The sequence below is a fragment of the Eptatretus burgeri genome, chromosome 17 (assembly GCF_056783735.1).
Source record: "Eptatretus burgeri isolate ZD-2024b chromosome 17, Ebu_testis_v1, whole genome shotgun sequence".
NCBI lineage: Eukaryota > Metazoa > Chordata > Myxini > Myxiniformes > Myxinidae > Eptatretus > Eptatretus burgeri.
The window spans coordinates 21573134-21598756 of NC_140977.1; the positions used below are offsets into that span (position 1 = coordinate 21573134).

Here is a 25623-nt window from a genome sequence, read left to right on the forward strand (position 1 = left end):
GCAAAGTGCGCAAGCTGTGAGTTTCCGCGCTGGTGCTGCGCATGTAGAAAAAAAAAAAAAAAAAGGAAAAAGCAAGCCTCACTTTCGGGTGCACAGGATTCCCTGGCAAGGGGTGGAAGACCCCCTTACCAGGGCACAGGATGGAAACTAGTTAGGGGGAAGGGTTAGCTTAGTTAGACCGGCTCCATGGGGCAGGGGTAAGTCCTCATGGGGCCCGTGGAATGGATTAGTTAGAGGGATTGTAGCCAGATGTAGGTTGGGTAAATAATTTTTGGGACATTTGAAGACAGTGAAAGACAGTGAATGTGTAGAGTTGACGTAGTTTAGCTACGTAGTGTTAAAAGGAACGTGCTGTAGTTTAAGGGACGACGTGGGAGCACGAGTTAGTTAGGGGAGGTAGTTAGAAGGATGGCAGAGTTCAGCGGTGAGTGTGTTGAAGAGTTGGTGATTGAAGTGGAAGCATGTGCTTGGTGAGTGAGTGAGGCCAGCGGGTCTGTGTGAGTGGAGCGAATGGGGAATGCATGGTGCGAGGAGTGATTGGGGGGAGGAGTGACTCCCGCCCAAGGGACCCGGGGGTCAGTGTAGAGTGAGTTAGGGGGTTAGTTAAATTGAAAAATGGAGGTCGTTTTGTTGTTGGTGTGAATGTAGGCTCGAAACCCATTTGGAGGGGTGCAGGAGCCCTGTTGACGGGCTGGGAGCGTGGCTGCGAAAGGTGAGTATCGCTGAGTGGGTACCCCGGGCACCAGGCTAGTCGGCTGTGGTAGGCCAAGGGCCCATGGGGGGCCTGGATAGCGTAGTGGGCACGGGTGCGCCTGCTTGGTGCGGGGGCCCGGGGCGCCATTAGCCGCGTGGGCAGTGTTGTGGGCACGGGTGACCCTCGGAAAGGGGCCTGGAAAGCCAGCCTGCCACGTGTGCGTTTCAGGGGAGGTGCCATGGGGGGCACTCCCCGGTGTTTAGGGAGTTGGTAGGCTCGGAGGCAGTGTAGTGCCCGGGGGTGCCATAGCTGGAGAATCGGCAGAGGGTTGTGCCTGCCAAAGGGAGCCACGTGTCCCAGCCATGAGACCGTGTGAGGGCACGGAGAGAAAATTGGGGGGCGAGGCCCGAAATTGTGAGGACACCAACACAGGCGATGGGAATCTGGGTTGTTAGAACCAATAGTTTAAGCGAGAGGCGCTTGTTGAAAGCCCGGGGTAGTGTAACAGTTAATGGTTAGGGTAGATTAGGAAGTGTACCCCTCCGCACCATCCATCCCCTCGCTGTCGTTGTGGGCCGCTGGACCCACTTTGTGTTATAGATAACTGAACTCTGGGGAGGCCATCCTGAGGCTTCGTTGGGCCTCGACACAGGACGTTAGCTCTCCCTTATTCCCCTCCGGGAAGGGAACGTAGGGGTTGGGAGTAGGCTAGGTGACAGGATAGGTTAGCCGAACAAGGACAGTACAGGGGGTTAGGGGACGATTTGTACTGGGGAAGTAAACATAAAAAAATAAAAAAATAAGTTGGGGCTAAATTGGGGTTTGACAAATTAAGGGAGTGGGTAGAGACAGTGACAGGCAAAGGCAATAGGTTGGGAGGGAGACCGTAGGGTAGGTCCGAGCCCACCTTCCGAGTGGCCAGCACCACCGCACTCCCTCCACCAACCTCCACTGAACGGCAAAGGCTGGCCAGCTTCATCTGCTGGCTGCGTTGCTGCACGGCGAAGGCTGGCCAGCTTCATCGGCAGCTGTTGTTTTGCTGCAAGGCCTGTGCCGGCTGGATCGGTGCAGCTGCTGTGCTGCAAGGCCTGTACCGGCCGGATCGTCTGCAGCTGTTTTCTGCAAGGCCTGTGCCGGCCAGTTCATCTGCCGGCTGTGTTTGCCTGCAGCGGCCTTGTTCTGCAGGCTGTGTTTGCCTGATCACCTTTGCCATGCCATGCCCACTGCCCCTGTTCACCAGCCCTGTTCAATTTTTGCTTTGCCCCCCCCCCCCCTGTTCATTGCCATGTGCGCCAGGATCAGAAAGCAACAGTTTGCAAGCTGCGAGAACTGCCCTGTTGGCAGCTACAACACGGGCCTGTAGTGGCGGCCCGTGCACCGTGTTTGCGTCCATCCATTCATCCATTCATCCATCCATTCATTGTGTTCATTGCGTGTGCCACTTGAGCTGGCACGGAGACTGCGTTTGTGCAGCCCATGCACCGTTGTGGTTCACTGCGCTCAGTTCAAAAGGGAAGGCCTTGGACTGCGTGTGAGCAGCCGGCCACGTTCCCTGTCACCTGCATTGTTTGAGCCAGAGACTGCATGCGAGCAGCCTGGCTCCCTGCTAACTGCTTTCTTTTTGCAGAGTTCATTGATCCTGGGCCATGGTTTAGTGTAAAATTTGTAAGTTAAGGTTAAGATGTACTGTACATATGAGTGCGCCCCCGGCATGTCTGTCCTAGCGCCGGCAATTTTATTTAAGTCGTCCGTGTGAGTGAGTTTGTTTAGGTAGTTACTCAGCCCTCAGGTTATTTATTTTGGGGACACGAATACCATGAATGTCGCACTCAGGGATCCGTAGGTAAAATGTACTAGGGGAGAACTACACATGATGGCACACGAAAATTTGACAACTCGGGATGAGTCTGTAAAAAGGGGAGGGGGTAGTGTTGTGGTTGACGAAATTCGCAAACCACCATTCAGGTCCCTTAGGTGAGATATCTCTGTAAGTATATGTGTAGTTAGGCCCAAACCCGTTGTTTAGAGGGAATAAATGTCATCCATTCGGGCTGCGACCCTTTTAGATAGCCGTTTTTCTTTTACTGTCTTTATTTTGGACCAGCCGCCATTACTACAACCACAACCACCACCAACCACGTCTCAACAGCCATCACACAACAAACACCAACCGCAACGCCGCTTCACAACCACAGCCACGACCCTTGCCGTCACATCTCGCCCTCGCAACCATCGCATCACCGCCATTCCCGCGCCGCTTGTGGACACCGATCCTGGACTCGTACAGGGCGCGCACCGAGCAGCGGGTGCAAAAACACCAGCCTTTCCGAAGAAATCGGATCAAGAACGATACACGCCCACTTCTGTTCCGTCCTATCGGCGAGCGTGGGGCGATTTGGCCCCGCCTCCAGGTGCGTCGGAGTATAATCGCTATATGCAGATTCGCGGATCAAAAATCATTCACGCCCACTTTTCCTCTGTCCAATCGGGAGCCAGCCAGAGGTGAAGGGTCGAAGGTGAAGGAGCGAAGCCCCGGGGGGCTATAAAGGGCCGCGTTCGCTCGCCGAAAAGGGAGTAGTTGAGTCAGTCTAGGAGAGTTGAGAAGAGAAGAGTCAGAGACAGCAGTTGGACGGAGCTGAGAAGAGTGGAGAGTGGGAGAGTTGGAGAGGTGGCGGCGGCGAAGGCAGTCGAGAGGGCGCTCGTGTCAGAGTCGGGGAGCTGCGGAGAGGGGAGGCCGGTAACGCGACCGAGGTCACGGTGGAGACACTCGTCGCGGGACCCAAGCCAGCGAGATATCCTCATTCCCCCGAGCATCAACAACCCCCTCCTGTTTCCCCCCCGCGCTGAGATAGTGTGAGAAGGGGGCCCCGTTCCCACCCCATACCAGGCAGTGCCAGCGAGGCCCGCGGAGTCGGGGCGCCACCGCCATTTTGCGGCTCATCACCAGACGGGTAGGCTCGACGCGGTCTCGACCCCAGGCCCGTCTGCCCCCCCTCATCGTTGAGGGTGGTCCCTTTTTCTTTTGCTTTGAGTATATGTGTTGTCGGCGCCGTCTGTGAAGTAAAACTGTATAAGTGTTGCCGTGTGCTCGGTAGTCGGTAGTAGATCTGCATTGTGTTTCTCTTTTACATTTGCTTTTTGTGCAGAATTGTCGTGTCACTTTTACACTTGCTTTTTGTGCAGAATTGTCGCGTCACTTTTACATTTGCTTTTGGTGTATAATTGTATATGTGTGCTTTCCGTTTGCCGCGGAATAAATGTGCTTTATGTTGAACTGTTTTTCCCGTTTCGCTTCGTCTTTTCTCAAATTGAATCTCCATCTAACTTCACGCAAAGGGTTGGTCGTGGGCTAAAGACGCCCAATAATTAATCGAACCGTCGAGGTTGACTATAACACCGCTCGGTTATCCCGATAGTACGGAACGGGTCGCTTAAAGTGGCCCGTGTCCGAAGTCGACCTGCGGCGAGGTGCGATCGCCCGGTCTACCCTCCGTGTGGGTACTTAGGTAGGTCGAATTTGGCGAGCAACCCTATCCCACGCGGGGGGCCGATTGGCACGATCGTGGTGAGGCCGAAAGGCCCACCCGTGACTAGTTCCCGGCGTTAGTCCGAGAGGGTCACGACGGGATTGTCCGTCCGGTGGGCGACGTGCCGCGATTCGAGTTACGTGGCCGTTCGTACGCCGGCGGGCGCGAATCCGCAATATATATATATATATATATATATATATATATATATATATATATATATATATATATATATATATATATATATATATATATATATATATATATATTGTTATGGTTGTGGAAATTCACAGAACACCATACAGGTTCACCAGAGATCAGTTATGTCGATAAGGCCAAAGTTACATTTGCTCTACGGCGAGGATACGGCGGCCGTACGCCCTCTGAATTGACAGAAACGTGTGGCGGCCACAGTTTCTGCGGTGGCCTCAGGGTGGCCCTACGCTGTTTGGCTATATTTTACAGGTCGTAAGGTCACCGTGGAATTATAACGCGGATTTCTAACTTTTTTCATTTCTACGTTCGCCGTAGCAATTCGATAAGCCGAAATAAAAAATTGGTAAAGGAAAAAAAAAATGAACCCATTCGTTACCGTCCGTCTGGCCGCACGTTTGCCTTATGGCCCCTGCGGTCGCCTTGCGGGCACCTTGAGGCTACCTTGCGTCTGCCTTGAAAATTCTATGGCCGCCGCAGGGCCCCCTTAAGGTCACCGTGCGAGATCAAATCAAAGATCGTACGGCAACCCCACGTTTTCGGTTTCCACAATTTCTAAGACCTAAGGCCGAAGTCACATTTGCTATACGGCGGCCGTACGCCCTCTGAATTGACAGAAACGTGTGGCGGCCGCAGAGTTTCTGAGGTGGCCTCAGGGTGGCCCTACGCCGTATGGCTATATTTTTCAGGCCGTAAGGTCGCCGTGGAATTATAACGTGGAGTTATAACTTTTTTCATTTCTACGTTCGCCATAGCAATTCGACAAGCCGAAAAAAAAAACTGGTAAAAAAAATAAAAAATTAACCCATTCGTTGACGTCCGTCTGGCCGCACGTTCGCCTTAGGGCCCCCCTGTGGTCCCCTGCGGTCGCCTTGCGGGCACCTTGCGTCTGCCTTGAAAATTCTATGGCCGCCACAGGAACGCCCTAAGGTCACCGTGCGACATCAAATCAAAGACCGTACGGCAACCCCACAGTTTCGGTCTCCACAATTTATAAATACGCCGTGCAGCTCCCGAAAAATAAAAACATATGTGACTGCTACATTGTGTGACCGTGGAAATACTGCGTCCGCCGTGTAATTGCTAGTGGCCGTAGATTTTGGAGACCCCACGGCCGCAGTGGCAAATGTAACTTAGGCCTAAATACGCCGTGCGGCTCCCCGAAAAATAAAAACATATGTGACTGCTACATTGTGTGACCATGGAAATACTGCGGCTGCCGTATAATTGTGAGTGGCCCTAGATTTTGGAGACCCCACGGCCGCCATGGCAAATGTGATCTCAGCCTAAGTGTGTGTCCAGGTTCGATTTCCCCACCGATGTCTAAAGGGAATTATTCGTGTGCCGGGCTGTGCGTCTTTGAGGCAGCCGTTATTTTGTTCTATCTTTTATTTCACACAACGGCATCTCAACAACCATGCCACCACCACCACAACGGCATCTCAACAACCACGCCACCACCACCACAACGGCATCTCAACAACCACGCCAACATCTCCACAAACAACGGCATATCGACAAACAACTCCATCACTCCTGGGTAAACAGAAGTGACGGTTAAAAGTATGCACTGTACAAGACGAACCAGAACTCCCCTGGAATATCCCCCCCGCGTGCCGCGAAGGGAGGGACGAACGCTCCGGGGCGATAAAAGGGGCGCGTTGGAGCGCCGAGAGGCAGTTGAGTTGAGGAGAGGAGTCGCCAGCAGTTGAGTTGAGGAGAGGAGTCGCCAGCAGTGGAGTTGAGGAGAGGAGTCGCCAGCAGTGGAGTTGAGGAGAGGAGTCGCCAGCAGTGGAGTTGAGGAGAGGAGTCGCCAGCAGTGGAGTTGAGGAGAGGAGTCGCCAGCAGTGGAGTTGAGGAGAGGAGTCGCCAGCAGTGGAGTTGAGGAGAGGAGTCGCCAGCAGTGGAGTTGAGGAGAGGAGACGCCAGCAGTGGAGTTGAGGAGAGGAGTCGCCAGCAGTGGAGTTGAGGAGAGGAGTCGCCAGCAGTGGAGTTGAGGAGAGGAGTCGCCAGCAGTGGAGTTGAGGAGAGGAGTCGCCAGCAGTGGAGTTGAGGAGAGGAGTCGCCAGCAGTGGAGTTGAGGAGAGGAGACGCCAGCAGTGGAGTTGAGGAGAGGAGTCATCAGCAGTTGAGTTGAGGAGAGGAGTTGCCAGCAGTTGAGGAGGGAGTTGGCAGCTGGCGGTTGGTGAGTGGGTGAGAGAGTCCCTCTCCTTGGTCTCCTTGGACGTTGAAGGCGGAGTTGTCGGAGGCGCCGTGGGAGTCGAGAGTGGAGTCGGGAGCTGGTGGAGTCCAGTCGAGTGCGGGCGGACACACCGAGGGTCGCCGAACCAGGACCCAGCGAGTCACCACGAGGTGGCAGGTAACCTGCACGGCCTCTCAGAGCCTTGCGGTCATCCCAGCTCCGAGGAACATTAAAGGCCTACGGGCCCTGTTCTCTCTTTTCTTTCCTGGGGTTTTTGCATGGAAGTCTGTGGCACCTTGTCCATAAGTAGAGAATTGTTAAGTGCATGTACGTAGTAAATAGAGAACGGCTGTAGGTCTTTTTGCTCGTGTCTTGTCCCTTACCGCCATTGCTGATATACGTGTTTGAATAAATGTCATTGTTTGAATATTCACCTGCTCGTTGCATCCCTTCCTCCATTGAGCTGCCGTAATTGCGTTCGGAATAATAGCTGGTTTTTAATAGCCGATAAGATAATCGGATCCAACGGGGCTTGGCGATAATATACCGCTCGGCAATCGCAAACGGAGCGAGCTGCTAAGCGGCTCGTTTCCGAGCAAGTTCCGTTGAGGTACAACCTCTCGGTAGTCTGTCCGCGCGAATAATTAGATAAATCGACAATTCGGCGATCGACCCTGTAGCGCGGGCAGAGCATTGACAAGGTTGTGGTGTGCTTAAAAACACACCCGTAGATGGATTTCGGCGTTGATCCGAAAGCTGCGACTGGATTGCCACGGTCGGTGAGCGCGCGGCCGCAATTAGCTAAAAGCGGTCGTCCGCACGCCAGGGTGGTGAGAATCCACAACAATATATATATATATATATATATATATATATATATATATATATATATATATATATATATATATATATATATATATATATATATATATATATATATATATACATACATATATATATATACATACATATATATATATATATATATATATATATATATATATATGTATTGTAGATTTCTGCCCGCCGGCATGCGGACGACTGCTTCTAGCCAATGGCGGCCGCTCTCGTCCACCGAACGGACAATCAATCGCAGCTTTCTGGATCAAACGCCGAAATCCCACTACAGGTGTGTTTTTAAGCACACCACAGCCTAGTCAACATTCTACCCGCGCTACAGGGTCGATCGCCGAATTGTCGATATACCTAATTAATCACGCGGGCAGACTACTGAGAGACTGTACCTCAATGGGGCCGCTTGGAAACGAGCCGCTTAAGCAGCTCGCTTTGTTTTGGGATAACCGAACGGGGTATTTATCGCGGAGCCCCGTTGGACCCAATTCTATTATCGGTTATTTAACAACCAACTATATTCCGAGGGCAATATGGCAGTTCAATTAGGGAAAGGACGCAACGAACGGGTGAACATTTGAACAAGCACATTTACTTCACGACACATATGCAGGCATGCACATCAATCAATGCAGCAATGGCAATCATGCAGTTATTTATGCAATCAAGGAGAGCACGCATGCAATTATGTAACATGTAAGGGACAAACCACGAGCAATGCAAAAGAGCTACTACCGTCTATCTATTATGTACACACTTAACAGTTCTACTTACGGACATGGCGCCACAACGTTCATTCAATAGAAACAAAGAAAAACCCCAGGAAAGACGAGGGGTAGACTGGACCTCTTGGGTCTTTATTTCACGGAGCTGTGATGACCGCAGAAGCTCCGCGAGGCCGGGCTGGTTACCTTCACCCTCGAGGTACCTCGCAGGGGCGACCGGCGACATCCCGTCCTCACGGCAGCTGTCGTGACCGCGGTCCGGCCCAGGCCTCATCTGACGGCCTGGTGATTCGGGCCCAGCCGGCAACGCCTCAGAAGAAACAGGTCTTTTGCTCTCTTGGAGTTGATGTTCTCTTTAAGAGCCCGTCCGTCCCTCAGCGCCGCTCGGACTGTCCCGAAGTCCAATCACCTTGGACCGGTCGGTGCTGGCTGGCGACCTCTCTCCGGCTCTCCCCACGTCCCGCAAACAAACGCGCAGTCCTGCGTGGTACGGCTGGCTTGGCCGCGCTCTCAGCTCCCGTCTCCTCGGCGAACCCAGACCTTCACTGCCCTCCACTGGACTCGAACCTTGTTCTTCACACCACTCCAAACCCGACCGACTGAACTCGACTGCACTGCTAGCTTGACGCTCTGCGCGCTTTTTTATAGGGTTCGTGTGGCGAGGTTTGTTCTCCGCTCTTTCACCTCTGACCCTCACTGGCTCCGCCCCTCTCGATCTCTTGATCCGAATTCCGAAGCGAAGCTTGGAGCGAGTGGACGTGTTTGAAATCACCGTTGCTGGCACCCACAAAGGAGAGCGGACGTTGTGGAGATTACCGTGAGGTCGGTGGGCCCTGCACAACGAGGAAACCCCCGCGTCTATTTGCAGCGATCTTGCCGTGGCTGGCGCAAAGATGGCGGCGTTTGCGGAGTTGATGGTGAAGCGATGTTGTTCGTTGTTGGTTATTGGGGGAGATGTGGTTTAGGAGATGGTGGCTGTGGTTGGCGTTGTGGAGAAGGTGGTTGTGGTTGGTGTCGTGGAGAAGGTGGTTGTGTAAAGGTGGTTGTGGAGGAGGCAGTTGTTGTGAAGGAGGTTGTGGAGAAGGTGTTTGTGGTGGAGGTGGTTGTTGTGAAGCAGTTGATGAGAGCGATGTTGGTGGTGGAGGTGGTTGTTGTGAAGTGGTTGGACCAAAATAATGATAGCAAAAGAATAACAGTTACCTCAAAGATCACAGCCCGGTTACACGAATAAATCCCTTTAAACATCGTTGGGGAAATCTATCTGAACACAGACTTATCGACATAACTGATCTAAGGACCTCTATGGGCTCTGTGAATTTCCACAGATATTCCACAGATAACAATATATATTGTTACGGCTGTGGAAATTCGCATTACACCATAAAGGGCCCTCAGGTGAGATATCTTCAGAGAAACATGTGTAGTTAGCCCAAACCCGTTGTATAGAGGGAAATTATGTGATTCATCCGAGCTGCGACACTTTGAGTTCGCCATTTTTTTATTTTCTGTCGTTATTTTGAACCAACCACGTCTCAACCGCCATCACACAACAACCACCTTAACCACCACGCCAGCCATCGTCACCAACTACAACCACGCTCCAACAAACAGACAACAACCACAACGCCAACCCTCACCACAGAAGACCCTCCACCACCTTCGCCTTTACCTTCACGAATTCATCCCACATCATCACTTCTACGGCCATTCCCGCACCACCTGTGAACACTGAACGTCGGGCTGTCTCGGGCCCATTCGGCAATTGGTGCTGAACGCACCGAGCCGCGAGTGCGAATGGCGGCCTTTCCGAGGGGAAAATTCGGATCAGAAACGCTTCACGCCCACTTCTCCTCCGTCCAATTGGCGAGCGCGGGGCGGCTTGGCCCCGCCTCCAAGCGTGTGTATGTGAAGTCCGTATATGCAAATTTTAGGATCAGGAGAGGTTCACGCCCATTTTTGCCCGACCAATGGCTGACCGGGGGGGGGGGCGGTGTGGCCCCGCCTCCAATCACGTTGTGATCCTAAAATTTGCATATTGGCTGCTCCTGCCCCCTATAAAAAGGCGAGCGCAAGGTGAATAGAGAGCGAGTTGGGTTTTGGAGTTGCTTGGAGAGTGTCGTCGAGAGGTTGCTCTTGGGGGACAAGGAGCGTTGCGTTGGCGGAGTCGAGTGCGTGCGGTGGAACAGCAAGCAAGGGAGCTCGGGTCCGAGGCGAGAAGGATGGCGGTCGGCGACGAGGTTGCGGTGTGGGGGATCGCTCGTCTCGTCGCGGGACCCAAGCCAGCCAGCCACTCCAACTCCCCCAGGGCATCAACAATTCCCCCTTTCCCCACGCTGAGATAGTGCAAAAGCGGGCCCCGTTCCCACCCCACCCCAAACGTGGTGCCAACAAAACCCGCCAAGGGGCACAGAGTCGGGGCACAGCGGCGCGGCCACATTTGCGGCTTACCCGCCAACGCGTCACGAGGACGCGGGTAAGACCTCCCAGGTCTCGCGGACCTGGCCGACCTACGCTCCTCCAGGTCACGCGCACATTTGGCCTACGGGCCTGTCTGCCTCCTTATCTGTGAGGGTGGCTTCTTTCCTTTGCTTTTGTGTAAATGTGTGTTGGCGCCGTCTGTGAAGTAAAACTGTATAAGTGTTGCCGTGTGTGCGCGTAGTCGGTTTTAGCTCTTACATTTGCTTTATGTGCATTTTGATTCTGTATGGCTGTATATACGTGCTTTCCGTGTGCCGGGAAATAAAATGCTTGCTTGTTGAACTGTGCCCGTTTCGCTTTGTCTTTTCTCCATTGACTCTCCATCCTGCTTCACGTAAAGGGTTCGTAGTGGGTGCAACATCCCGGTAATTAATCTGAACCGTCCAGGTCGACGATAACACCGCTCGGTTATCCCGATAGCACGGAACGGGCCGCCCAAGCGGCTCATGTCCGGAGTCGACCTGTGGCGAGGTACGATCGCCCGGTTTACCATCCGCGTGGGTACTTAGGTAGGTCGAGTTTGGCGAACAACCCTATCCTACGCGGGTGGCCGATTGGCACGATTGTGGTGAGGTCGAAAGGCCCACCCGTGACTAGCTCCCGGCGTTGGTCCGAGAGGGTCACGACAGAATTGTCCGTCCAGTGGGCGACGTGCCACGATTCGAGTTACGCGGCCGTTCGCACGCCGGCGGGTGCGAATTCGCAACAATATATACACACACAATGTCTGTCTGTGTCTGTCTGTCTGTCTGTCTGTTTGTCTGTCTGCGTGTCTGTCTGTGTTTGTGTCCAGGGCCGGATTTAGACATGTGGTGGCCCCTGGGCAGCCTTCAGTAGTGGAGGCCCACCCTACCTTAGAATACTAAAAAGGTGACAAGACATATTTACAGTCATCCATAAAGTATAAAGTATATTTTTCAAGAACAAAGAATCTGAAAGAATATAAAATAGAGAATGAGATAAGATGAATATGTTATATCTGTTATTGATGAATATCTTATATCTGTTCCACTAACTACCAACTACCATTCAGGCACTCACAAATACATTTTTCCTAACAATTTTTTTTCATGAAATATGTGGTGGCCCCCTGGTTGTGGAGGCCCCTGGGCAACTGCCCAGCTTGTCCATGCCTAAATCCAGTGCTGTCTGTGTCTGTCCCACCCTGAAACACAGAAACACTCCCTCGGAGAAGAAAAAAAAAAACAAGTAAAAGTTGCTGCAAATTAATCCAAATCATTTATTCAATTTAACCCAGGCGGTGTGTCGGCAACAGACCGCTGCCCCTCTCGCACCCAAAAATAGTTTTGTCTCTGCTGTTAGGAAATATATAACCTCCCACTTTTGAGTTCTTTCAACCAGCGCAAGAATAAGATGTGTTGTTTCGTTTTTTTTTTACACTGTGGTATTTTTAATGCGGGCTTCAGCTAGCCTTTCAAAAATGACAAATATTAAATGACTTATGGTCAGTATCAGTACCTGCGAGTGTTAGTATTCGTATATATATATATATATATATATATATATATATATATATATATATATATATATATATATATATATATATATATATATATATATATATCCCGCTAATATTAATGCTGTACGAGCAAGTACAACATACATATAATATCTGGGAAAGTCTTAGGTTAGGGGGTATAAACCCACTTTCCACACTTGGGTTGGCAGGGGTTTGGACAGGAATTTGTAATTTGTTCCAGGGTGTCAGTCTTCATGAAAGATATAGTGGGATCTTTGACTTTCACCAGCAACTGGTGCTGGCAGACGGGTCTTCAAGCTTAACGTCCATCCGAGAGACGGTGCACACATTGATGCATCACCCTGCCTGTGAAACACAAGGGAGGCAGTTTATATCTGCGTTGAGATTTGAACCCAGGCTAGATAGCTCAGAGGGGAGTGCGCACACCTCGAGACTATCCTCCCAGCGTTGTTTAAGTTAGCGCTGCACCTTAAACAACACTAGATACATAATTGTGACCAATCATACAGTGCACCTTCCGAAAGAGAAAAGTTCATCGCAATAGTGAGTAAAATGTGTCTGTCTTCATCAAAGTATACAAAACATCCCATTGGGAAAACAGGAGAGCAATTCCACCACTTGAAAACGAGAACAAAACTTACCACAATCATTTCGGACGGCTCGAGCAAAACACATTCTGTGCCTCGCTGCACGCTTCCCACCGCACGCTTGCCAAAGCTGGGGAGGACACACGAGCACTCGCTTGAAAGAATGTTCAAAAATAAGAGACCGACACAGACGCACACCTTTGTAGAGATAGACTTGGATAAACTGCAATTTTACCATGAAGTTCTGCAATGAACAGCAAGCAATTCTTCAATTTTGTTTTAACAGTTTGCATGGAAAATAATTAAGACAGCAAATATTCCACATAAACCTTGCTCTGCGAACCCAAAAAATACAAAACAGCTTTTATGTGACCCAGTGATGACAGGTTTTTCTGTTGGAACCCTATTTCAGCCATGACAATTTGTCGGTGTGGTCTTGTGTAAAAATGACGTGGTCCATGTTTATTGGGAATAGCGGGCGACGATGTTTATTGGGAATAGCAGGGGGAAAGCGAGGGTATTTTTTGTCAACAGAGAGCTTCCTTTTTCTGCTCCTATAAACCTACACATATGCTTGTTATATTACATCGGTTTCGTTCATTTGACGTTGTTTGTTGTTTCTTTGAATAATCCAGAAGTTTGCTGCCATACAATTATGGATCCTATAAAAATAGAGGTACCATCCATTGGAGATAAAAGTACCATAGATGCCAACTAGAATACATGCAGGTTCAGAGGACTTTATCGATAGTCGAGTAACCCGAAACAAAAGTGGTTTCACCATTGTGATCCCAAAACCAAATTGGAATCGATGCGATAGCATATGAACAGATCGCTGACACCCAATGCATTTTGCACACAGCAATCAGCTCCACAAGGATGCTAAATTCACACGAGCCTCGGTGGTGTGATGGTTAGAGCGTCCGCTCTGGGTCTGGGAGGTCGGTGGTTCAAACCCTGGCCGAGTCATACCAAAGACTGGTACGTGCTGCTTCCTTGCTTGATGTTCAGCATTTAGAAAGTTAACAGCACAGACAATCCCATTAGTTTGGGATCCATGGGGAGGAGGAAATGAGGAAATGCCCCGCTGAGTATGGTGAGAAAGGTGCAGCATTGTTGGCATTGTTGCGACATCGCTGGTATGCAGAGTGCTCCGGGAAGTGACAGCACTTTCCCCAAGATCAGTGGTTATGTTTGTCTTATCTAACAGTCCTGTGTTGTCTCTCATGTATTCATCTGTATGTGCATGTGTGTGAATGTGTGTGGAAGTGGAAGCTCCAAAATGATCCTTCGATCCTGTTAAAAAAAAAAAATATATATATATATATATACCAATAAGTGTGTGTGTGTGTGTGTGTGTGTGTGTGTGTGTGTGTGTGTGTGTGTGTGTGTGTGTGTGTGTGTGTGTGTGTGTGTGTGTGTGTATATGTGTGTGAGTGTGTCAGTGTGTCTCCTCCATAACTCCAAAACCATAAAACCGAGCAACCTGAAACTTTGCATGCATACCAAGAAAACTCCAAGGAAGTGCAAGAGTGAAAATTGTGTGTTTGGGTTAATTAAAACACCCTTTTTTGAAGATCATTAACAGTATGATTTAATTATATCCTTCATCAGGCGATCCTCGGCCACCTCACTCTCTGGGGTCTTAAGGCGTATCCTGGGTTACCCAACTGGGGTCTGAAGCCGCCATGTTTTTTTTTGGCCTGCTCAACCATGCCTTGACTTGGAACACACCGCAACAATTTCTTTACGATAAAGATTTTTTTTCACTTTCCTCAAGTTATCGAATGCCTGTTCATCATAGCTACGAATCGATGGGTACATTGTAATGCTTATAAATGCCTGGAGACGCCAGCGTTCGTTGCTTTAGTTCATTTCTGCACATGAGATCACCACGAGTATCTCTTAAACTAAGGAGGATTAAAAAAAAAACAATTAAAGCTCCAGAATCGAGGTTTCAAGCAGTTCCGACTCCTAGAAAAGTGTTCATTTGTCCAATTCGGACATATTTGAAATTTTGGGAATCTATGGGAGGTGTATGTGTAATATGACATTAGGCGATTGCCAATTGCGTGCCAAAGGAGCCGTTTGTCATCAACTGGTTTGTTGGAGTGCTTATGGCAGCGCTCTACAATATTTACACTGTCACTGAATGCTGTATAAAGATCGACTTGAACAAAGTTCAGGGCTACTCGCCTGCGTTGGCCACGTTTTGTTCTGCGGTGCACCAGGTGGTGGCTGCCTCGCTGAAAATGTGAAATTTTATTTTCCACAATGTTTCCCGTTTTTGACGACGTTATACGACTCTTCAATTCGGCAAATACAAATACAAATATGAATTTAACGTTTCGCTTTTAAAAGTTTCTTTAAACATTTCGTGCATTGCGTGGTAAAGCCACTCGGTGTGTTCTTCAACATTCAATTGTGATACCGTGGTTCTAAACTGGAGGTAGGAAGGCAAAATAAATTGTATGATCACAATGAGAAAAAAAAAATTCAGTTCTTGAGTGAAGAATCACCACATCACGGCAGGAAATCCGAGAGGTACGCATGCTCACTCTGTGTAGCCTGGATTTGAATCCCAACTCAGCAATAAACTGTCCTCCCAGTGTTTCATCACTGTGCGTGTCTCGTCTCTCGAATGGACGATAAACTACTCAGGATTTTAAACCAGTAACGAGTAGAGGACGCAGTTTAGCTCACCTTCGTGCAATGGAGGCCACATTCATCAGGTCAACCAATTAAATCCTATTCTTTGTAGACAGAAATAATTTGTCCGAACTTTATAAATATTTTGACTGCGATAGCTTGACTGTGTGACAACTTGGCTCTCATACGAGCCTCGACAAGGGATACAAAAAACAAAAAAAAACAAAGAAAAAACCTCCATTTCCTCGTGTTCGGAGTTCCTCCATGTTGGTTTCAAGCAGTGAAAAACGTTTGCCGACATTTTGTGTTCTCTCTGGATTGATATATTTTTGAATTGAATTTTGTGAATTTTTCACTTAAATTCCTTTTTAAAGAATCTATATATTAATACTGAAGGACCAATTTTGTGCTCCTCCTTGAGGTCGCGTCACGTTTTTCTTGGTACTGTGACCTGGACTAAAAGAAACATGGTACCTGTAAGAGTGCATCGCACATAATGGCAATAATCAACCTTCAACTCTGAAGCAGAATAAGCACTTTTCGTTGAGACGGGGCGAGGAGTGAAGAGGCGGGGCGGGGGATGAAGAGACGGGGCGGGGGATGAAGAGGCGGGGGCGAGGAGTGAAGAGGTGGGGCGGGGAATGAAGAGACGGGGCGGGGGATGAAGAGGCGGGCGAGGAGTGAAGAGGCGGGGCGGGGAATGAAGAGACGGGGCGGGGGATGAAGAGACGGGCGGGGGATGAAGAGGCGGGGGCGAGGAGTGAAGAGGCTGGTAAGAAAATTTTTGGGTGGGGGCAAGCAAAATGAAAGCGGGAGATGGGGTGGGGGGATGGGGTGGGGGATGAGTGGGCAGGGGCTGGGGTGAATTTGGCGGGGTTGAGTGTGAGGGGGTGGACAGGGGGCGGGGGCCCGGGGGCAAGTGGGGCGGGGAATCAAGAGACCGGGGGGGGGCAGGGAGTGAAGAGGTGGGGGCGGGGCTGGGGTAATTAAATTTTTGGGCGGGGGTAAACGAATTGAAGGCAGGGGGTGGGAGGCGGGGGGGAATGGGGCAGGGGCGGGGGGATGAGTAGGTGGGGCCAAGCACACCCTGTCCAGTCCATGTCCCTCGAGTGTGGGTGAGCTGGTGAGGGTGGTTGAATGAACGGAATCCGTCTGTGACGGGGTTTCGGCTAGTCTATATATATTAATACTGAAGGACCAATTTTGTGCTCCTCCGAGCGGTCGCGTCACATTTTTCTCGGTACTGTGACCTGGACTGAAAGAAACTTCGTACCTGTAAGAGTGCATCGCACATAGTGACAATAGTCAACTTTCAACTCTGAAGCAGAATAAACACTTTTCGTTTTACATTCGTTTACATGGTGACGGGTGACGTCACCGCGGAGAGGCGTAAGGACGTCATGACATCATCGGTCATTCGCTGACGTCATTACGTCTGTCGTCGACAGACCGTTAACGCTGATAGGTGTAATTTCACTCCTCGAAAATAGCGTCTGGAATGTAAAACCCTCTTCTGCACATGCTGACAACCTCAGAATGTGAATTTGACACAAAAAAAATGTAACAACAAACATTGTATCTCTATATTAATACTGAAGGACCAATTTTGTGCTCCTCCTAGCGGTCGCGTCACGTTTTTCTCGGTACTGTGACCTGGACTGAAAGAAACTTCGTACCTGTAAGAGTGCATCGCACATAGTGACAATAGTCAACTTTCAACTCTGAAGCAGAATAAACACTTTTCGTTTTACATTCGTTTACATGGTGACGGGTGACGTCACCGCGGAGAGGCGTAAGGACGTCATGACATCATCGGTCATTCGCTGACGTCATTACGTCTGTCGTCGACAGACCGTTAACGCTGATAGGTGTAATTTCACTCCTCGAAAATAGCGTCTGGAATGTAAAACCCTCTTCTGCACATGCTGACAACCTCAGAATGTGAATTTGACACAAAAAAAATGTAACAACAAACATTGTATCTCTATATTAATACTGAAGGACCAATTTTGTGCTCCTCCTAGCGGTCGCGTCACGTTTTTCTCGGTACTGTGACCTGAGAAGTTTTGATACGGTGTTTGTACGTCAAAGTAGACACGTGCACAAATCAGGGGACTTCTTCACAAGGAGTAGTGTACACCAAAAATGTCGTGTGCAAGGACGTTTTGTAGGCCTCATTAGGTGAGGCCATGGAGTACATCGACTGGGATCCGGCTCTTACAAGAGATGCCACTGGTTGTCATATTGGGCTCATGGAACGGAATCCGTCTGTGATTGGGGATTTGGCTAGTTATATTTAAAAGGTAATCCTTTTTGTGCACTTTATCCATGCAGATCTTCGTACGGAACTTGGAACAGGCCGTGTTTGCCACGCAGGAGGGAGTCAACTCACAGGTGATCGAACAAGCTTCGAGGGAAACAAACCATCACCTTCAAATGTGAAAAAAATTTAACTGATGCTTTAATGGAGTCGGGTACGTCTGGGACGTATGACATCAAGAATTAATGCTCGGTTAACACATTACCTTGGTATGTTAGGGTAACACACTACCTTTGTACGGCCAGGATGGAGATACAGACGTATAGGTGCAGGAGGTTTTAACTTTTAACCTCAGCAGCGTACGAGCAATTGTGTTGTCTCTTGTTTCTAAAGCAGTTGGCTATCTTTATATGAACCGGGTTTACTTTAGAAAAACAGAGATGGAATTTCTCTGTCAGTTTCAAAGCTGATAACACACGATTCCCGAGCCGTCTGCCATATTAACAGTTTTTTAAATTAGAGACAATTTTTTTTTTTTTAAATCCTTCACATGACGATTGGCAGCTGTTTATAAATATTAATGTTTATGCACATCTCCTTCGAACGTTTATATAAATGCAACGTTGCTTTTTTAATTTGTTTACTGAAATTCCCCCAATAAAACGGTGAAAGCTACTGAAGGTTTTTTGGGATGGATACAGTACATACTATAGTGTGTGGTGGTCGTATGGCAGCTTAGCTGCCTGGGTAGCTATCATTTCTTGAAGCGCGACTGTGTCGCTGATGCAGTGCCCCTCTACCAGTACACACTGGAACTGGTACTCATTTCGCTGACCTCGGAAGGATGACGGGCTGAGTCAACCGCCTGGTGTATTAATTCAGCGGCCAACGGGGCTTGAACTCAGGACCCTAGGATCCCAAGCCGCCACCCCAACCACTGAGCCAACACCAGAATTCCTAGTGTGTGTGTGTGTGTGTGTGTGTGTGTGTGTGTGTGTGTGTGTGTGTGTGTGTGTGTGTGTGTGTGTGTGTGTGTGTGTGTGTGTGTGTGTGTGTGTGTGTGTGTGTGTGTGTGTGTGTGTGTGTAAAGAATAACATTCTCATTCTCTGCCAACTCTCCTCCCCCAGCCCCCCTCTCTCTCTGTCCCATCCTCGCTCCACCCCCACCAAATACAGGACAGCACCCTCCCTCCTTCCATATCTATCTATAATTCAAGCAATCTGTGTGTGTGTGTGTGTGTGTGTGTGTGTGTGTGTGTGTGTGTGTGTGTGTGTGTGTGTGTATGTGTGTGTGTGTATGTGTGTGTGTGTGTGTGTCTGTGTGTGTGACCGCTGTTTCTCGACAACCACTGGTCCGATCTAATTGAAACTTGCCAGATATATTGCTGGGGACCTGAGGATGTGCTTTTTCAAGGTTTGATATTAATCGTTCAAGTGCTTCCCAAGTTATGGCCATTTATTTACCAAACCAATGACAAGACACGTTGTTGCGTGGGCGTGGCCGATGGGGAAGGGAAGCTCAGCCGCGTTCGCCATTACAGGTTACAACGTACGGACTTCTGGATAGTGATGACTTCATGTATTCTAATAATTTCTGGATTTCTCATGCGCATTTATAGATAAACACAATGCCCCAAGTTATGATCGTTTTCATATTAGACGGTGTATAAATTTCGGTAACATCAGAGTGCTGGTGTGCTCCGAACCAGGAAGTAAAAATTTTTTCTCTCTCTTCTCTTCTCTTTTTGTTTTTCCTTGCCACGACATTGCGAAAAGGTAAAACACGTTGGCGCTGATTGAATAATTCGGTATTAAAACTAAATTACGAATAATCGTAACTGCAAATAATATGCGAACTTCCGGGCCACACACGTACGGGCACGCGAGAGCGAAGAAACGGCCTGTGTGGTTGTTGTTTGTTGCTCGCAGTTTGAATTTTTTTTTTTTTTACGGGCACGTACTTGTATATATAGATGTAGATTTTTTTTATACATATGTAAAAAAAAAAAAATATGACCGTTTTTACAGCCATTTTTCCCTGCTGTGCAGGGGTTTGGCTTTTTGTGAGGCAATGTTTTATGGCCGGATGCCCTTCCTGACGCCAACCCTGGTCGCCTCTTACGACACACAGGGATATGGTACACCTATTCTAACCGGGGCATACACCGGGACCAGTACACTGGCACTCATTTCGCCGACCTCGGAAGGATGACAGGCTGAGTCAACCCCCTGGTGTTAATTCAGCAGCCAACGGGGCTTGAACTCAGGACACTGGAATCCCAAGCCGCCACCCTAACCACTAAGCCAACACCAGGCTTCCTTTTAAACATATTGTTACGTTTGAGGGGGGGGGGGAATGCATTCAAAGGGGTAATTAGGATGTTTAATTAGGTATGCCATGCTGTTCGAGTTTACCAGGATCTCGATGTAATAAGTAGCACTTCAGTGGTGATAAGTTGTCTAGTAAATGTTCATTTCTTCAAGGGGGGAAATGATAATTGTCACGTAATTAGATAGGGACACGGGATAGGGTAAGTGTGTCTGCGTAAACCCCTTTTGGTATTCTCTGGAGACTGGCCGTGATGTCACAGGACAGTGCAGCGGATGGCTCCGCCCCGTGATCACGATTGGCAGAAGGCGACGGCGGTGGGCCAATAAACGGCTCGATTGGAAGTGACGAGGACAGGAGGATAAAAAGGTTCTGTTTGGGGTCGAAAAGAAAGAGGAAGAAGATCGGGACAAAACGATCATGTTTTTTTGGTGTGGAGGCTGTTGCACGGAGAGCGTCCTTGTTGTTGTGCTGATTGTTGTGAACAGCTCGTGTTCTTTATCGTGTCTTGGATCCTTGCTGAGCCTCGTGCCTCACCTTGGTTAGCTCTGGGGTTCTGCTGACTCGGAGTACGGGGTCGAACGGCGGGCGGACCTGCCTCCCTCTCCTGCTCGCAACTTCGCGCCAGAACTGGTTCCCTGGCGGCTGTGAGCGGACTTGGGACAAGACCAGGAGGTCGACAGCACCACGGTTTCTCCTGCCCCCCTGACGAGAGCAAGGCCAGCTCGTCCGACGCCGATCCAGGGACAGTTGCGTCCACACCACGGTCCAGCCTGACCACCAGAAGTAGCTACGTTTTGTGTGTGTGCGTGTGCGTGTGTGTGTACTTGGCGCCTTAGAGGGTTTGAGATCTGTATATTCATTGGAATTGTCTGTCTTTTCCCCACGCCCGATCCCACACCATCCCGTCGAATCGCCCCGGATCCCTCTTCTTGCCGAGTCTTGTTATTTCTGGTCAATAATAAAAACGAATAAACATCATCAACTCAGTGAAAAGTGACTCGTGCCACCTTCCTCGTCCCGTTTGCGGTAGAGCGATTAGAACCGCCATGTTTGGGTTATAAATAAATAAACCGCCTCCATCGTTTCGGCTCATTCTACGTTGGCGGGACTGTTCAAGTCCCGTGGACGTCACATTGGTGTCAGGGTGTTGGATGTTCGAACCCCTCTAAATTATATTTGGTATCGGGAGAATATACCAAGATTAAAATCTCGCCACGAATTGGAATATAAAATTACTACAGAAAAGCGCGCGAGCGCGGGAAAATTTTGGCGGGATTTTTCAAATTTAAATTAATTGGCGGCAAACAGGACTTCTGCACCATGGCGGATGTGCAGATGTTTGAGGAGGAAGGCCACGTGTCTGGCAGCGAGTCGGGGGAAGAGGGGAGAGACGGGGATAGGGTTGGAACCTCCCCCATTCCGAGCGTGGACCGTGTTTCATCGCCCGTAATGGGGCCGGCAGCGCCGGAAACCGGCGCGATGTCGATCCAGACAATGTTGGAACGTTTAATAGGGGACATGACGGTACAAATGACAAATCAATTCGTGACACAGAGGGCAGAAATGGCAAATCAATTCGTGACACAGAGGGCAGAAATGACGGCACAGAGGGCAGAAATGACAGATCAATTGGGGGTAATGGGGGTACAGTTGGGTGCACGGATTGATTTAATGAGGGATGAATTGGGGGAAAAGATGGAGAAAATGAAAACTGAGATGCAGGAGTGTGTGGATGTTAAATTGGGAGAAATACAAAGTAAATTCGAGGATAGATTGGAGGAAACTAAGGTAGAAATTACATTGGAGGGGGAAAATATACGGAAAAAAATTGGTAGATAAAATTGATGCAACGAACATTCGGGTTGATAAAGTGGATGAAAGCCTGGAACGTCATCGTGCCTGTGTGGATGCTCGTATGCAGCTGCAAGTTGAAGAGTGGGGAGAGCTGAGGAAGCAAGGAATGAATTTGGCGGAGGAGGTAAAAGGATTGGAGGCTCGTTTGGACGAACAAGATAAAATTATGAGCCAAGATGAAGTCTTGGATAAAGGCCTGGTAGAGCCGTCTTTTGTAAGTAGAGTGTCCGGGTTGGTTGAGGAGCAGCTACAAACTCGCGACGGAGCCTTGGAGGAGGTTGTGCGGGCCCAGAAGATCCTGCGGGAAGAGGTGAATCGGTCCATTCAACGTTTGGAACAGGAGGCAAAATTGACCCATGAGACCCTCACCACAAAACATCTTTGGCCACAGTGGGCTCCGAAATTGGATACGCAGCCACAAGGGTGTTTGATCCCTGGGCTGGATTCGGACAAGGGAGAAACTGAGAAGCGGGCCACCGTAAAAGTGATCCCCCTGGTAAATTTCGACGGGTCAGGGAGCGTTGAAGCTATTCTGACGCAATTTGAGTGCATTTCCCGACTAAACGGGTGGAATGAGCGGGAACGTACAGGGAATTTGGTGGCAACGTTGCGGGCCCAGCCGCAGATGTGTTAAACGTGATCGCGGAGGGGATGTTGACCAGCTCCCACATTTGCGAGGCATTGAGCCGTCGGTTTGGGTTCGCGGCAAACTGTGATCTGGTGCGGGCCCAGCTCCAGCACCGCAGATTAAAGCCGGGTGAGACAGTGCAGGAGCTGGCACAGGACATTTACCAATCAGTCAGGATCGCGTATCGGGACCTTACAGTGGAGGCGTGGGACAGACTGGCACTCGAGAAATTTTTAGCTGCTCTTCCGGACCCTGAGGTCCGAGCGCTAGTGGAGCTACAGGATCCACCCACCGTTCACCGAGCGGCTGAGTGCGCGGCCAGGCTGGCCTCGTGGAGGCGGCCGGGTCGGGTGCCCGAGAGGCCATCGGTGACGGTCCGACAGGCGGAGATCCAGGATCAAGGAGGGGGGCTGGGAGAAATTGGCATTACCTAAATGCTTCAGGAAATTTGCCAGAAACTGTCAAGTTTGATAAAGGGTAATCCGGTAGTTAGTGCGCCAAAGCGGCGGGGTCCAGCCCAGCCAATAGAGCAATTCGATTATGGCCGAGGGGGTCCGGAACCGGAAGAGACATTTCACCGATACTCACGGGGGCCTTTTATGGGGAGTTGTTTCCGGTGCGGGCGAAGAGGACACATGCAACGATATTGCCGGTACCCGGCGATGGAGGGACCCTCCAATAGACTTTTAGACTCGGAGAGGGTGAATCCTCCTGCTGAACCGCCAGGTCTATCCGAGATGCCCTTTCATAGGTCGGGTCCGGAGATCACTGTCGGGGGTCGGGAAAACTAGATTGGGCTGAGCATATAGGGCCATGCTCGGCTGCTGAGATTGTGGCGAAGTGCCTCCTTTGGAAAAAAAAAATGAATTGTGGGAAAATTGGCATGGGTTTGTAAGTTCTGCTGGGATTTAGAGTGACAATCGGGACAGTGGGTAATTGGTAACAAAGCGGGCACAAGTGGCTGTCCAATGGCTGGTGCGTGGATCGGGTGAGAAGTGCTGTGTGAGTTGTTTTAAGTGAAGAAGTGAAATGTATGGTGCACACATTGTTTTTTGTATTGGGCATGGTGTGGTAACAGGGAAGGTCATGGTCGGTGAAGTGTTAGAAATGCAGGTGTCACATGTAAGGCCGATGGGGTGGGGGAGTCATGTGGGTTTTGTGGGTGGGGATGATGTGCTTGTCCACAGGGATTGCTGAAGCTCACGGTGAGCGTGAATTGCGACCCCCTTCAAGGAGATTCACCACCAGGTGGCTAATGGTGACAGTGTCTGGAGGCAACTGGGAGAGGGTCTGGTTGGGCGACTAAGGCGGTAGGACCTTGGCGACCCAGGAAGGCCAGAGGAGCCAGTGAGACCCCTTCCAGAGTGTTGTACGGGATTAGAGCTGATGGCTACCAGGGGGGAGGGAATCAAAGGGAGCGGGGCGGAGAAACGTCCGGGTTGGACTAAAGCTTACCTGTGGGCATGGTTGCACCTGAGATGCCCCCATCATCTTGTGGTAACCCACCCCCACGGCCACGACGGGATTCAGCCTGCATGATTAAAATGAGGACCATGACCTAGAAATGTGATGATGACCATGGTGTGAGTGTTGTGAAGATGTGTGAGTCCCACTCGATCCCGCACAACTTGACATGTGCAGCAAGGGCATGATGTCCGCATAATTTTGGGGCAAGCAAATTTGAAAATTGGCTCCCCAGGTAACGCTGGGTCTATTAGCATCCACTGGGGGAGGTGGTCAAGTTTAAATATACTGTGAATAGTGTCGTTAAGGCTTAGAGTAGGAATGTAAAGTATAAGTGTTGTGTTTTTGTGGAACCTTTTGTTTCCCTCCCCAGATCACTGGAAGAGTGCTGGGCAAGAGCGATGATCCAGAGGATGGAGTGCAACTTCGCTCAGTCCTCTCATGTGATAAAATAAAATAATTAAAAAAAAAAAAACGAATGATTGTTTAGGCGAGGATAAGGCCATAAGGGGGTAGTACATTAAGCAGGATAGGTAAGTTAGCTGCGACTCGCTGCCCATTGCCCCTCCTACTTTATTTCGTTAGGTTAATTAGGTGTGAGTCAGTAAGTGTTAAGGCTGGTACGGTAGCGCCTGTGATATACCTTGCAGGAGCTGCGGTACCAGAGGAGGGGGCAGTGTTACGTTTGAGGGGGGGGTATGCATTCAAAGGGTAATTAGGATGTTTAATTAGGTATGCCATGCTGTTCGAGTTTACCAGGATCTCGATGTAATAAGTAGCACTTCAGTGGTGATAAGTTGTCTAGTAAATGTCCATTTCTTCAAGGGGGGAAATGATAATTGTCACGTAATTAGATAGGGACACGGGATAGGGTAAGTGTGTCTGCGTAAACCCCTTTTGGTATTCTCTGGAGACTGGCCGTGACGTCACAGGACAGTGCAGCGGATGGCTCCGCCCCGTGATCACGATTGGCAGAAGGCGACGGCGGTGGGCCAATAAACGGCTCGATTGGAAGTGACGAGGACAGGAGGATAAAAAGGTTCTGTTCGGGGTCGAAAAGAAAGAGGAAGAAGATCGGGACAAAACGATCGTGTTTTTTTGGTGTGGAGGCTGTTGCGCGGAGAGCGTCCTTTTTGTTGTGCTGATTCGATCGTGTTCTTCATCGTGTCTTGGAGCCTTGCTGAGCCTCGTGCCTCACCTTGGTTGGCTCTGGGGTTCTGCTGACTCGGAGTACGGGGTCGAACGGCGGGCGGACCTGCCTCCCTCTCCTGCCCGCAACTTCGCGCCAGAACTGGTTCCCTGGCGGCTGTGAGCGGACTTGGGCCAAGACCAGGAGGTCGACAGCACCACGGTTTCTCCTGCTCCCCTGACGAGAGCAAGGCCAGCTCGTCCGACGCCTATCCAGGGACAGTTGCGTCCACACCACGGTCCAGCCTGACCACCAGAAATAGCTACGCTTTGTGTGTGTGTGTGTGTGTGTGTGTGTGTGTGTGTGTGTGTGTGTGTGTGTGTGTGTGTGTGTGTGTGTGTGTGTGTGTGTGTGTGTGTGTGCTTGGCGCCTTAGAGGGTTTGAGATCTGTATATTCATTGGAATTGTCTGTGTTTTTCCCCACGCCCGATCCCACACCATCCCGTCGAATCGCCCCGGATCCCTCTTCTTGCCGAGTCTTGTTATTT

General features: G+C 49.8%; 1 protein-coding gene across 8 annotated transcripts in view; it reads right to left on the bottom strand.

The window, feature by feature from the left end:
• RAPGEF2 (Rap guanine nucleotide exchange factor 2) overlaps nt 1–25623 on the bottom strand; it is a 201489-nt gene that overhangs the window by 58826 nt on the left and 117040 nt on the right. For all 8 annotated transcript variants that reach the window (XM_085861240.1, XM_085861243.1, XM_085861238.1 and 5 more), the window contains one exon: nt 12814–12889. In XM_085861240.1, coding sequence (XP_085717366.1) covers nt 12814–12889 — 76 coding nt within the window. The remainder of the gene's footprint in view (nt 1–12813; nt 12890–25623) is intronic.